Below are 15,654 nucleotides of genomic sequence, written 5' to 3' on the forward strand. Positions count from 1 at the left end.
TTAACTTGTATTCTTCTATCCTAGTCCTTCCGCAAACACTCTCAGAGTCTTCTTTCATCCATCTTGATAACCAAGTATTCTTCTATCCTAGTTCTTCCGCAGACACTCTCTTCTTTCTTGCACCGTAGTCCATCTCCCTTTCTTTATCATCTCCCCACCCATGGATGTCCTTGGCATTGTCGAAGACGTGGAGTTCGGAATTAACAATCTCAAAGAATGGATTGCTGACCAAGGAGCACAGAGAGAGGCCAGAATTCGACAAGGTTCTCCTTTGACACACATGGAGAGAGAGGAATTTGCTGCACAAAGGCACGCAGAGAGGGAGGAGACTCTCAAGATAGCAGACAGTGAAAGACTTCTAAGACGTATGATAAAAGCACGACAAGATCTATTAGATTTCTTAAGTAACCTACGTTATCGCAGCTCTCGTCATGGGCGATTTGATGCGGATGCTGAGAGAACAATAAGAGCCTCTCAGAGAAATTATAAAGAAACAATTTGTGATTGCTTAAACTTCTTCTTCACATGTAATTATGTTGAGCATACAGCTGTGGAGGCAGTGAAGGATTGGGTTGTTGAGAAGATAAGAGAGACCAATGATGAGATCTTCTAGACTTAGATAAGAGAGACTGTATTAAGGTGTTTTTTGACACCATATGGCTTTGTATTAAGGTGTATTAAGGTGTTTTTTGACACCATATGGCTTTGTATTAAGGTGTTTTTTGACACCATATGGCTTTGAGTAATATGATCTACTTCTTTCTGAGGTAGTCAATAGAGCGAGCGAGAAAAAGCGAGCGGGCCCAATGAAGCGAGCGAGTTTTTTTACAATTTCTCCGATGAGAACAAATTTGAAACCAAACTTACTATAGCAAGATGTTGTCATAATAAGCATACCAATAATCAGACTTACAATCCACCCTATCTTTCACTTGAAGAACATAAACTAATTACCAAACTCATAACGTAGATGACTATTGAAATACCACTTCACCTGCAAAATGCACTAGACCAAAACTTTCCAAATGTGTCCATGGTTCACCACAACAATTATCAGTCTATGAACAAAATGGTGTTTTAAACCATATTCTAATCCCCCTGACATTCATCATCAAGAAAGTAGTTGCGCGCATGTGGTTTATCTAATTGGCACTCATCATATTTCTTGTCGGCTGTCATGAATCTTGCCATTTTTTCTGCATAGCATGGTAACAAACTACAACAAAACATACATTTCAAAGGAAAGTAAGTCAAAGTGGAACAATGAAAATAATTTCCAATAAGAAGAACTTGCCATCCTTATGTGTTATAAAAAAGACAATTCGCTACCAACAAAAAGCAGAAAAAATCAATTGCTAGATCAAGGCCTTACAAACACTATCCAAAGCATCAAAATTTGTACTTTCTTGATTCAAAGGCACACGTAAATCTTCACTATCTACCATATTATAAAGATGCTAAATAACACTTTCAAAGTCCTCAATTTTAGCATTCGAAATATATAACAAAAAAACTCAGGGCCAGTAGCATACTACTCATCAAAGGGGTTTGTGACAGGTTCCACTCTCTCTTCTTCCCCCTCTCCATCATGCTCTGACCTGATCCGTTTTCCAGAATGATCTGCCACAAGTGGCTCAACAATGCTAGCCACAATACCGTTGTCTGAATCAAATGAAAAACAAGGCCTGCCAATGGCCTGACAAGCACGCATAAGAGGGGCTATACCACAACCCATCTCTAGAACCAGCCCTCCAGGAACACAGAGAAGAGACATAATGCAACCCACAAAAAAACTACTCCTCTCTAGTCCACCTCGTGCTAGCTGAGAAGACATCGGCACGATTGTCCTTGAAGAGGGAGGTATGTGATGAGTCCAGACATCTTCACGTGGATCAATCAAAAGCTGTTGGAAAAGTGGAAAGCTCTCCTCCCAAAAAACTGTTGGATTCTTCTTTGCTCTACGTATTAGAGCTAATACTGAAGATTGCATCTGGAAACCACATGGAGAAAAACATGTATAGTATATTGACTTCAACTAGCAAGCATTATAGCATGAAAGATGGCAAACATAGCATGCATAGGACTTATCCTTCCAAACATATCATGCATAGAACTAACGAGGAGACATTTGTCAAAGACACTTTTATCATGGAATGCAAACATAGAATGCATGGAATGATAGCTTACCTTAACACTTTTATCATGTTCTCTACAAAATCCATATGGAAACTTGTCATGAATGATCACACGTCTGACAACCTCCAAGCCCTGGACATATGCAAACCGTTCCATCCAACCAATACATTGTCCTGCAAGCAATTAATTTTATTTAAAACTAGTAGAATGGAAACAAAAAATGTGAAATGTCAATTGTGGTATTGTGCCTTACCTGCCAAAGGACATATGCATGCCAACCAACCACTATCAGACAAAGAAGCTGATGCAACTGCAAGCCCATGCCGCACATGGTCCTCGAGCAAGACATTCCAAGTAGGAGTGGATCCTCTCTCATCAAGTGGATAGCCAGATGGAAAATCAAGCAATATAAAATCTGAAGCCCACTTCACCTTCTTACCCATCCTCTTGTAGTCCTGATCTCGACTGTTGACTCTTTCCTACTGCTTTTGTAGGAAGAGCTGGGTATTCTATGTTGCAGGGTTCCGAGGCTTTTTGTCACCTACAGATATATTGGGATTGTCGTTGTAGTATATATGTAGCAGTATATATGTAGCTTAGGACCTCGAGTCGTGTTCCGGTGAGAGACGTAGGCTTAAGTGTGGTGAGTAAACATAATGCAAGCATGTGTAAAAGGCACGTAAACCATTGTTGTTGGGGTAATGAAGGCTTTCGCCTTCATTGGGGGTTGTAGGGTTTAGGAGGAGTTTAAGGGTTCAGAAGGAGGTTCCAGGGTTTAGGAAGAGTTCAAGGGTTCAGAAGGAGGATCCAGGGTTTAGAAAGAGTCCAGGGTTAGAAGGAGGATTCAAGGTTCAGAGTAGAATACAAGGTGGAGAACTCGTCTCCCTCGTAGATCATGGTGTTTAAGGGTTTAGGAAAGCATAGGAGTGGGAGAGGAAGAAGGTGTAAGAGCATGGGTGAAGTAAGAGAGAGAGGAGGAAGGAGTAGGAGGGAAGAGGAGGAGGGAGAGGGAGGAGAGAGGAGGAGGAGGAGGAGGGAGGAGGAGGAGGAGGAGGAGGAGGGAGAAGGAGGGAGGAGGAGAGGGAGAGGGTGGGTTGCAGGGTTGGAGGAGAGGGGAGAAGGGTTGCAAGGTTAGGACATGCTTTTGGACGTGCAGTGCAAGGAAGCATGGACACTTGAGACAAATGCTTGGAATACCAATGTAGACTCAACACAATGCCCCAAGAGTGTGGGCTTCATTCCATTATGGGGTATTTATACAAGTTGGAGAGCTTCTCTCTCTGCATGTAACACAAAGTCGTTACACAAAGTGGTTACACAAAGTTGTAACACAAAGTTGTAACACAAAGTTGTAACACAAAGTTGTGTCACAAAGTTGTATCACAAAGTCGTAACACATTCTCTCTCTTCAAGTAGAAGATGTAACACAAAGTTGTTACACAAAGTTGTAACACAAAGTTGTAACACAAAGTTGTGTCACAAAGTTGTATCACAAAGTCGTAACACATTCTCTCTCTTCATGTAGACAAACTCGTAACACAAAGTTGTTACACAAAGTTGTGTCTAGAAGTTGTAACACAAAGTTGTAACACAAAGTTGTATCACAAAGTTGTATCACCTTCTCTTTCTTCATAAGTTCATGTTGGCACAGAGTCAACATACTCCCGGATCCATTTTATTACCCGTCCTCGGGTTATGGCTTATTTTGATTTCAGAGTTGGGATGCCATGTGCATAATTCAGTGGCTATTTAGCTTGTGGTATGCGAGTCGTTCCTGCTATAATGCTTTTGCACTACACAATTTGTAGTCAATAGTCAAGAAACTTATCTCCTCTTAAGGAGGGGTAGATGACTATGATTGCCAGAGGGGATCTCGTTGCTGAGGTTGCAGATGCTGCCATCGAATCTTCTTGGGAAGAGGTTTAGCGGGGGTCACGTTGTTGAGGATTGGTATAAAGGATGTTGGTCAAGAAGCTTGTCTCCACTTAAGGAGGGGTAAATGACTATGAATGTCAGAGGGGATCTCGTTGCTGAGGTTGCGGACGCTGCCATCGAATCTTCTTGGGAAGAGATTTGGCGGGGGTCTCGTTGTTGAGGCTGTCATTTCTTGCTATCTTGCATACATGTTGGATGCGATTGATATTTTTGCATATAGGAGACGGCTGTGATGTTTGGCGGGGGTCTCGTTGCGGAGGCTGCAGACTCTGTTGCCAATTTATCTTGAGTTTTGGCATAGCTTTGTGTAGTACGTGTGAATTCATTGCATGCTTTGAGAGTATGGAATGAAAGTGTGTGATGCTATTTTTTATGCAATCTATTATGTGCCTATGCAAAATCATGTGAGTGCATGTGATGTGTCTAACTATATGCTTATTTGTGGGATTTGATAGGGAAACTAAGACTCAAACATCCCTAATGTGCCAAAAAACGTGCGTATGCAGTGAGTGTGCGTGTAAGAATCTAGTGCAAACTATATGTGCAAAAACGTGCATATGCGAGTGAGTGCTTGTGATACAATCTAATCCTAACTAAGGAAGACTTGGTTTCCCAAATCTTCGTTTTTGTCGGGGATGGCTCGCGTGTTGACGTAGTAGCGCTTCAGTCGGCTCCCGTTTATTGTTGTGTTGAATTGGACTCCATCTAGTGTTTCAAGTAGCACAGCTCCAATGGGATTCATCTTTCGTACTCGGTAGGGTCCTTGACCTAGATACTTCAGTTTTCCCTTATGTACTTTAGCATTGTATAACAGGACTAAGTCGCCTTAGTTGATGTCTTTAGCTTTCAGATTCCTGTCAAACCATGCCTTTCTTCGACGTTTTTCTGTTGTCATGGCATGATAAGCGACTAGTCTTGTCTCTGTATGCTTTTCCAACTGACAGAGCCTTTCTTTCAAGGACTCATGATCACCCATGCGTTCCTGTATTGCGATGCGTAGACTTGGTATTACAAATTCGAGTGGGACCACGGCTTCAAGGCCGTACACCAATTGAAAAGGTGTGTTCCCTGTACTGACCTTGAATGTGGTTCTGTATGCCCATAAGGCTGCATTCAGTTTCTCTGCCCAATCAGAACGCTGTGGTTCTACTACCTTGGTGAGGATATTGCATATGATTTTGTTTGTGGATTCTGCTAGTCCATTCCCTTGGGGGTAGTAGGGTGTGCTTTTTCTATGAATGACCATGAAGCCAGACAAGAGTTCTTGGATTACCTCATTGACAAAATGTGTGCCTCTATCCGACACAATTTCAAGGGGGCATCCGAATCGGGTGATCACATGTTCGTACAAGAATCTTGCTGTGCTTTTGGCATCTGCCTTTCTGACTGCTTTAGCTTCAGCCCATTTTGTAAAGTAATCAGTGGCCACAATGATGTAGCGTGCCTGTGTTCCTTTTGCTGCTGGATGTATGGGACCCACATAATCAATCCCCCATTTTTCAAATGGCTGTTGTGCAACAACTGTTGTTAGGGGATTGAAGTCTTTGTGTTGTGGTTTAATAGTTCGTTGGCATACATCACAGCCTTTTACATATGCATAGGCATCTGCCCACAGTGTTGGCCACCAGTAGCCTGCGAGGAGAACTTTTCTTGCTGTGGCTTCCCCTTGGAAGTGTCCACCTGCAATGCCTTCATGGACTTCACTCAGGATTGGCAGGATCTCATGAGGCATTACACATCTTCTTAATATCTGGTCCTTGCCCATCTTGTATAGTTGTCCTGCAATGAGTTGATAGGGTGCAGCCTTTAGAATCAATTTTCTGGCATCTACTGCTTTCATGTCAGGGGGTGGTCTTCCTGCCATCAAGTACCCAATGATATCTCCACACCATTCTGGAACAGCATCTATTTGAAATAGTGTGGCATCTGGTAAGTCATCTTCTATTCCAGTGGCTTCTTCTCCTGTCTTGACTCGAGACATGTGATCGGCAATGTAGTGTTGGGCACCTTTGCGGACCACAATTTTGAAGTTGAATTCTTGCAGCAAGAGGAGCCATCTGGTTATTCTTCCTGTGGTACACGGACGGTTCACAAGATAAAGCAATGCTTGATGGTCGGTGTAGAAGACAAAATCATTTGCGAGTAGATAGTGCCGAAATTTCTTTACACTATACACCATTGCTAGGGCTTCTCTTTCTGTGGTTGTATAGTTGATCTCTGCATCATTGAGTTGTCGACTGGCGAAGTAGACGGGGTAGTCTTTCTTATGTTCACCCGGTTGACAAAGCACACTCCCAATTGCATACTTGGATCCATCAGTATGAACATGAAAATCAATATCCCAATTGGGAGATAGAAGGATGGGTGCTGTGATTAGGCGCCACTTTAAAAGCTCAAAGGCTTGGTCGCACTCTTCGGTCCATAAGAACTCCACTAATAACTTGTAAAGTGGTCTAGCTATCATGGCATACCGCAATATAAATCTTCTATAATAGCCGGCATGTCCCATAAAGACCTGTACACCTTTGGAATTTGTAGGAGGAGGCAATTCCATGATGATCTTGATTTTGTCCATGTCAGTTGCAATCCCATGTTGAGAGACGATGTGTCCCAAAACAACTCCGTGGGTGACCATGAACTGGCATTTTGTTGGATTTAGGGAGATGCCATACTCCCTGCATTTGATTAGTACTTCTTCCAGACATTTGAAGTGGTCCTGTTTGGTTGAATGGATGCACAAATCATCCAAGAACACCTGTAAAAACTTATTCAAAAATGACTTGAAAGCTGTGAACATGACTCGCTGGAATGTGGCTGGGGCATTACAAAGGCCGAATGGCATGACTCTATATGCAAAAATACCCCATTCTGTAGCAAATGCTGTTTTTGATTGGTCTTGAGGAGCAATTTGCACTTGGTTATAGCCACTGAAGCCATCCAAGAAGCTATAAATTTCGGATCCTGCCACCTTTTCCAACACTGTTTCTGTTAAGGGTAGGGGGTAGTGATCCCTAATTGTGGCGGCATTCACATTTTTCAAATTTACGCATATTCTGAGCTTCTTGTTGCGTTTAGGCACAATGACAATGGGTGAAACCCAATCAGTGTGCTCTATCTCGTAGATGAATCCGGCATCTAGGAGTTTTTCCAGCTCGTCATAAACCATGGTGCCATATTTAGGATTTGTGCGATAAGGTCCACATACCTTAGGGCGAGCACCTTCCCTTATAGGGATCATGTGAACTGCCACTTCGGGTGAAATTCCTTTCATCTCTTTGTATGACCATGCTAGGCAGTCACGGTATTCCATTAGGAGTTCTTTGAGTTTGCTTTCATCTTCTTGACGGAGCTGTTTCCCAATGAAAACCAACTTTTCTTCCTCCCCTTCAAGGGCGAGGTTTATTGTGCGTGTTTTTGCCGGTCCCTCATAGATTGGAGTTTCTCCAATGCTATCAGTTTCTTGAACTTCAGATTCTCTGATTGGTCTTGGCATTGCTATTGGTGCACTTCCACTTGTATAATTCTTAAAGTATTCCGGCACTGCTCGAAGATCGGCCTCTGATGGGGTTGAACTAGCCTGAGATGTGTCATGAGTACTGAGTGGCATAGTTGCATTTAGTAATTTGTTAGGCTCTTCTTTCCTTTCTTTTTCTGAAGTCTCTTGATCGAGCTTCATCCGCACATGTGGCTTATATTTCCGAAACTTCTTACGTTGGGAACTGTGGGGTAACTTTTCCACTGGTAAGGTGTTTCCAAGTAAGGGTTCATGTGCTGCACATACTCCTTCCAGTCCTTCAGGGGACCATTCAAGAGGCGGTGGTTTGGATTTTGAGGGAACTGCCTTTGCAAGATACAATTCCACAATCCGTGTTTGGACTCGTTCGAATTCATTGAAGTGCTCGGCCTTGGCTTTTCTGCGATTTCCTCCTGCAGCTTTCTTGCGGGATCTTCTACTGTTATGCAACTGTGGAGGTTCAACTTTTGGGAGCTCAACTGCCATTAGGGCATGCAGAATGGCTAGATCATTATCAAAGATTTGATCTTCAATTGCAGCATTCGCAGCTTCTGTTTCAAGGTCCCAAGGAAAATCTGAGTCAGCATTGGTATGGGTACCTTCTTCAGGTTCATTATTCCATTCGAGGTCAGCCATAAAGAAAGGCATCTCTAGATCGATTGGTTCTTCATGTGTCGGTGGAGGATCGACCTGTAGTGTGTTAACATCTATCTGTGAGAAGATGGGGTCTAATGAATGGCAGTTGTCGATGGTTGCCAATGTTTGTATCCAGTTATTGACATTGCTTTGTGAGTCACCTGCTATGGCATGCTGTTGCAAGGGATCTGATTTGCTCGAGATCGTCGTGGAAGATGTGTCATCCAATGCTCTAGGAACAATTGGTTTAATAACTCCTGTCCCCACATTTACCCTGACTGCAGTGTCTCGATTCTGGATTGTCAATCTATCCGTTCCCCAGTCATGGAGGACTGATGCTTCCCGTAACCAAGGACGTCCCAGTAAGATTTGATAGGATTTTTTGGGGAGATCCAAGATTGTGAATTGAAGGGAAAAGCGGACTCCTGCGATTTTTGTGGACACGCCATTCACTATTCCCAAGGGTTTAGCCCGTGAATCATCGGCAAGGCGTATGTTGAAATTAGCCTTTTGCATTGGTGGGAGACCCCATTCTTCATAAAGCTCCTTTGATAGGACATTGACACCTGCTCCACCATCCACTATGGCTTGGATTTCATTATATGCCTTGTGGATCAAAGGCACAGTGATGTTGCGTATGTCATCTTTCTCACCCATCCGCACAGGGATATCATCAATGTCGTTCATAGGTGGAGGGGGATTTGCGAGTTCAATCCATCCTTTGAAACTCTCCCAGAGATTGGGACAATTTCGTAAGAGGATTCCGATGGGAATGGACACAGGGCAACTCAGGATGCTAGAGAGTGCAGCTCCTTCAAGTTGACGTGGCGGTACATTCTGTTGTGGAGTTTGTTGTTGGAACAAGGGCTCGAGTACAGTATCAATACTTTGTGGGGCCAAGTCATGGAGTGTTGTTTCTAAGCCTCAAATTGAGCTTGTTCATTTTGGACCCATTGCTGAAGTGCCTGAAAACGAGCCTTTTCCACCTCTGCAATCGGGAATGGAGCTTCTTTTATTCGAGGCTCGGGAGTTGATGTGGATGAACTCGGCTGCTCATTGCTTGGCGGAGGTGGAGGCACTTGTGCTTTCTTTCTCAGAAGTCGCTTCGGTTGGATCGGAATGATAGGGTCCTTCGTAGCCGCTTTCTGTTGGCGTGTAATTACATTGATAGGTTGTGACCTTAGACTTGCCGGACCCAGACTTTGATGGTCCACCCCAATGATGCCGATGGGGACGTCAGGCTTAACCTCTGTTTGTTCTGGGACCTTATTTTTCATGGGACAATCCATACAGGCATGTCCTATGCCACAATCTCTGCAGAGTGGTTGGAAAGTGGCTGGGCTACCGCGATGAGGGCACTCTGCGATTCTATGATTTTCTCCACAACCGTAACACTTGATTGGTGCGCGAAATGTGTTGGGTCGCACTTGATTTGCATAGACTGGTATTAGACCCTCTGCACCTTCTACATAGTACACTGGGTACTCTACTTCATACTCAAATAGCGAGTCGACTTCCTCGGCTTGTAATTGATGTATTGGAACTGCCTGAGGAGCTGGATTTGCTGCTCTTGGATACGGTCGTGGATTCGGATTCCTGAGTAGTTGGGGGACTTGTGTCCGAACGGGTACAGGATTTAGTCTCGGAGCTGGGGGCGCTTGTGCAAGTGCCGGTTGCCTGTATACTGGCATGGGTGCCGCTTGGTATTGTGGTGGTCGAGGCGGATTGTTGCGCATGTTGAAGATGCAACTGGTCTCATCATGGCCGCCGATGACACAGATATGGCACCACAACCGTGGCGGTGGATTTGCTTGTGCAGTGATTCTTGCTCTTAGGACTGGGCATTCATTTGCTATATGATTTGCCAAGCAGTGTGGGCACCAGACATTTTCTCGCCGTGGATATGTTTGAGTTGGCGACTGAGACAAGTGAAGTTTTTGATCCATGGCCTGCATCATATCTTCTTTCAGCTTCAAGGTCATGGCCTCGAGGCGATCTTCATTGGATGTTTCGGCAGTGTCCTTTGATTTACCTTTTTTCGAGCGCTTATCTCGTGTATTTGATCTGGCATCATCACTGCTAGTGTCTGAATCTGTCATGCCATCTTCGATGTCAATGGCTGCCGCATGAGCAGCACTGAATGTTTCATAGCTACTTATCTTTTTCATATCCTTGCGGATTTTCTTTCTGAGGCCTGCTATGAACCATGCCGTGAGGTACTTTGCATCTGGGCGTGGGTCACATTTTGCGATCAATCTCTTCATCTTTCCCAGGTATGTGCGTACATCTTCCCTTCGGCCTTGTTCAATCTTGCTGAGTTGGAGAGCGGGATCATCTTGTAGCCTCTCCGTTTGAAAGCGACGTTTGAATTCGGTTTGAAGTAGGTCCCATGTGGCACGTTCTTCCACAAGAAGGTCGAGGTACCATTCTGACGCCTCATCAGTTAAGGCCATTGGAAACCAAGCCACCTTAGTTTCATGGGATTGATCACCACCTGCTCGACATGCGGCATCAAAATGTTGGAGGAAGCGAGCAGGGTCTCCCCTACCATTATATTTGGGAAGTTCCAGTTTTCCCAAGGGGTGTCGGCCGTGATTGTTGTGATTTCGTCGATTGAAGAAGTTGTCAGCCTCGGCATCGAGCTCGATGTCCCCATCATGCTCAGGACGGCGTCCAGCCATGTTGGGGCGTGGAGGAGTTAAAGGAAGTTGTTGAACCTCAGGGGGGGATTCGGGGTAGAGGATTGGCGGGGGCGGTTGTTGCAGTGGAGTAAGTTGCGGATTGGGCGAGCATTGGAGTCGAAGTCGTTGGCCGGAACGTAACTGCATGCAGATGGTGCGTGATTGGCTAAGGGGATCGCTACCCCAAGGGCGGGCGTGGAGGTGGTGTCGTTAGGAGAGTTAGAGTGATGTTAATATGTGTAGGGACCGTCGTGTTAATAATGTGCCTAGGATTGTCCTACGTGTGTAGGGAAATGTGCCGGTGCAGACGGATCGTTAATCGGAGGTTGCGGCGTGAAAATACGAGTGAATTAATGCAAAATGAGGCCCACAAGGGGGCGCGAACGAAAGTGTGCTAGGGATGCCTAAATGGTGTGCAATGGGCTGGAAAAATACCCCGTAACGTGGTGTTTCCGTGTGTGAAATATGGGTTTAAACGGGGTTCAATTTGGGTCCCAAACGGATGAGTTTCGCGGGGTTAAAGAAGGGGTAAATTTGGCGTTTGGGGGGGTCCTAATGGTGGTGTGAATGGACTTTAAGTCCAACCGAGGGGTTGAAACTAAGTGACTCTAGTTAGACTAACTAACCTAGATCCTCCCAGTTACTATAACTGGGAGGTTGAACTAACTGTAGTTAGATACTAACTGAAGACTTAGTCTAACCTAACTGGGGGTTAACCTAAACTAACCTAACTAGTCTAACCTAACTAACCGAGGGTGAACTAACCTACTCTAACGTAACCTAACTCTAGTTAATGCTAACCGAACTAACCTAACCTAACTGTAGTTAGGTCTAACTAACCTAGGGTTAATTGACTAACCTAACCGTAGTTAGTAACTAACCCGAGGTTAGTTTTAGGTTAGGTGTTTTTTTTTTTTTTTTTTTTTTTTGGGTGGGTGGGGGGCTGCCTGGCGGCGGCGCTGCTGAGGGGGGCTGGCGCGCGGGGGGGGTGTGAGGGGGCGCGAGGGGGGTGGCGGGGGAGGGGGAGGGGATCGCGCAGGGGGTGTGAGGGGGGTGCGAGGGGGTGGCGGGGGGAGCGCGGGGGCGGGCGGGGGTGTAGGGGTAGCGGGGGGGAAGGGTGGGGCACGTAGGGGCGGCGCGGGGTAGGGCGGGATGGCGAGGGTTGGAGGGGCGCGGGGTAGGGCGGGGTAGCGTGCGGGTGGCACCGCGCCGCGGGCCGGTGGGCGGCGCGGGCGGGGCAGTGGGCGACGCAGGCTGCGCGCGGGGCGCGAGGCGGCGGCGCCGCGGGCGGGGTAGGCGCGGGCGCGCGGGGGTGGCGCCGCGTCGCGGGCCGGTGGGCGGCGCGGGCGGGGCGGTGGGCGACGCGGGGTCGCCGCCGCAGGGCGGCGGGTGGGGAGCGGGGGCGCCGCTGCGGGCGAGGGCGGCGCGCGGGGAGGGCGGGGTTCGGGACGGGCGGGTGAGGGGCGCCGCCGCTGGCGGCTCGGCCGCTAGCTGGTGAGGGGCGCCACCGCTGGCGGCGCTGGCGGCTGGCGGGGCGGGTAGTTGGGGGGCGGCACTGTGTGCGCCGCCGCGGCGGCGGGCGGGACGGGGGAGGGTTAGAGAGGGGTGGCGGGCGGCGGCGCCAAATGTTGACTCTTTCCTACTGCTTTTGTAGGAAGAGCTGGGTATTCTATGTTGCAGGGTTCCGAGGCTTTTTGTCACCTACAGATATATTGGGATTGTCGTTGTAGTATATATGTAGCTTAGGACCTCGAGTCGTGTTCCGGTGAGAGACGTAGGCTTAAGTGTGGTGAGTAAACATAATGCAAGCATGTGTAAAAGGCACGTAAACCATTGTTGTTGGGGTAATGAAGGCTTTCGCCTTCATTGGGGGTTGTAGGGTTTAGGAGGAGTTTAAGGGTTCAGAAGGAGGTTCCAGGGTTTAGGAAGAGTTCAAGGGTTCAGAAGGAGGATCCAGGGTTTAGAAAGAGTCCAGGGTTAGAAGGAGGATTCAAGGTTTAGAGTAGAATACAAGGTGGAGAACTCGTCTCCCTCGTAGATCATGGTGTTTAAGGGTTTAGGAAAGCATAGGAGTGGGAGAGGAAGAAGGTGTAAGAGCATGGGTGAAGTAAGAGAGAGAGGAGGAAGGAGTAGGAGGGAAGAGGAGGAGGGAGAGGGAGGAGAGAGGAGGAGGAGGAGGAGGGAGGAGGAGGAGGAGGAGGAGGAGGGAGAAGGAGGGAGGAGGAGAGGGAGAGGGTGGGTTGCAGGGTTGGAGGAGAGGGGAGAAGGGTTGCAAGGTTAGGACATGCTTTTGGACGTGCAGTGCAAGGAAGCATGGACACTTGAGACAAATGCTTGGAATACCAATGTAGACTCAACACAATGCCCCAAGAGTGTGGGCTTCATTCCATTATGGGGTATTTATACAAGTTGGAGAGCTTCTCTCTCTGCATGTAACACAAAGTCGTTACACAAAGTTGTTACACAAAGTTGTAACACAAAGTTGTAACACAAAGTTGTGTCACAAAGTTGTATCACAAAGTCGTAACACATTCTCTCTCTTCATGTAGAAGATGTAACACAAAGTTGTTACACAAAGTTGTAACACAAAGTTGTAACACAAAGTTGTGTCACAAAGTTGTATCACAAAGTCGTAACACATTCTCTCTCTTCATGTAGACAAACTCGTAACACAAAGTTGTTACACAAAGTTGTAACACAAAGTTGTGTCTAGAAGTTGTAACACAAAGTTGTAACACAAAGTTGTAACACAAAGTTGTGTCTAGAAGCTCATCCACATCAACTCCCGAGCCTCGGGGAAAAGAAGCTCCATTCCCGATTGCAGAGGTGGAAAAGGCTCGTTTTCAGGCACTTCAGCAATGGGTCCAAAATGAACAAGCTCAATTTGAGGCTCAGAAACAACACTCCATGACTTGGCCCCACAAAGTATTGATACTGTACTCGAGCCCTTGTTCCAACAACAAACTCCACAACAGAATGTACCGCCACGTCAACTTGAAGGAGCTGCACTCTCTAGCATCCTGAGTTGCCCTGTGTCCATTCCCATCGGAATCCTCTTACGAAATTGTCCCAATCTCTGGGAGAGTTTCAAAGGATGGATTGAACTCGCAAATCCCCCTCCACCTATGAACGACATTGATGATATCCCTGTGCGGATGGGTGAGAAAGATGACATACGCAACATCACTGTGCCTTTGATCCACAAGGCATATAATGAAATCCAAGCCATAGTGGATGGTGGAGCAGGTGTCAATGTCCTATCAAAGGAGCTTTATGAAGAATGGGGTCTCCCACCAATGCAAAAGGCTAATTTCAACATACGCCTTGCCGATGATTCACGGGCTAAACCCTTGGGAATAGTGAATGGCGTGTCCACAAAAATCGCAGGAGTCCGCTTTTCCCTTCAATTCACAATCTTGGATCTCCCCAAAAAATCCTATCAAATCTTACTGGGACGTCCTTGGTTACGGGAAGCATCAGTCCTCCATGACTGGGGAACGGATAGATTGACAATCCAGAATCGAGACACTGCAGTCAGGGTAAATGTGGGGACAGGAGTTATTAAACCAATTGTTCCTAGAGCATTGGATGACACATCTTCCACGACGATCTCGAGCAAATCAGATCCCTTGCAACAGCATGCCATAGCAGGTGACTCACAAAGCAATGTCAATAACTGGATACAAACATTGGCAACCATCGACAACTGCCATTCATTAGACCCCATCTTCTCACAGATAGATGTTAACACACTACAGGTCGATCCTCCACCGACACATGAAGAACCAATCGATCTAGAGATGCCTTTCTTTATGGCTGACCTCGAATGGAATAATGAACTTGAAGAAGGTACCCATACCAATGCTGACTCAGATTTTCCTTGGGACCTTGAAACAGAAGCTGCGAATGCTGCAATTGAAGATCAAATCTTTGATAATGACCTAGCCATTCTGCATGCCCTAATGGCAGTTGAGCTCCCAAAAGTTGAACCTCCACAGTTGCATAACAGTAGAAGATCCCGCAAGAAAGCTGCAGGAGGAAATCGCAGAAAAGCCAAGGCCGAGCACTTCAATGAATTCGAACGAGTCCAAACACGGATTGTGGAATTGTATCTTGCAAAGGCAGTTCCCTCAAAATCCAAACCACCGCCTCTTGAATGGTCCCCTGAAGGACTGGAAGGAGTATGTGCAGCACATGAACCCTTACTTGGAAACACCTTACCAGTGGAAAAGTTACCCCACAGTTCCCAACGTAAGAAGTTTCGGAAATATAAGCCACATGTGCGGATGAAGCTCGATCAAGAGACTTCAGAAAAAGAAAGGAAAGAAGAGCCTAACAAATTACTAAATGCAACTATGCCACTCAGTACTCATGACACATCTCAGGCTAGTTCAACCCCATCAGAGGCCGATCTTCGAGCAGTGCCGGAATACTTTAAGAATTATACAAGTGGAAGTGCACCAATAGCAATGCCAAGACCAATCAGAGAATCTGAAGTTCAAGAAACTGATAGCATTGGAGAAACTCCAATCTATGAGGGACCGGCAAAAACACGCACAATAAACCTCGCCCTTGAAGGGGAGGAAGAAAAGTTGGTTTTCATTGGGAAACAGCTCCGTCAAGAAGATGAAAGCAAACTCAAAGAACTCCTAATGGAATACCGTGACTGCCTAGCATGGTCATACAAAGAGATGAAAGGAATTTCACCCGAAGTGGCAGTTCACACGATCCCTATAAGGGAAGGTGCTCGCC

General features: G+C 46.3%; 1 protein-coding gene across 1 annotated transcript; it reads right to left on the reverse strand.

Annotated features, from left to right (window-relative positions):
• Positions 1 to 1,531: 1,531 nt before the first annotated feature.
• Positions 1,532 to 2,579, reverse strand: LOC147890730 (uncharacterized). The gene is made up of 3 exons (XM_087389809.1): positions 2,390 to 2,579; positions 2,188 to 2,309; positions 1,532 to 1,990 (listed from the first exon to the last, which is right to left on the reverse strand). The coding sequence occupies exons 1-3, from the start codon at positions 2,577 to 2,579 to the stop codon at positions 1,532 to 1,534; spliced, it is 771 nt and encodes a 256-aa protein (XP_087245935.1).
• Positions 2,580 to 15,654: the final 13,075 nt, after the last annotated feature.

The sequence above is a fragment of the Dipteris shenzhenensis genome, chromosome 18 (genome assembly GCF_047967505.1).
Source record: "Dipteris shenzhenensis isolate YYH24624 ecotype China chromosome 18, Dip_SZ_1.0, whole genome shotgun sequence".
Lineage (NCBI taxonomy): Eukaryota > Viridiplantae > Streptophyta > Polypodiopsida > Gleicheniales > Dipteridaceae > Dipteris > Dipteris shenzhenensis.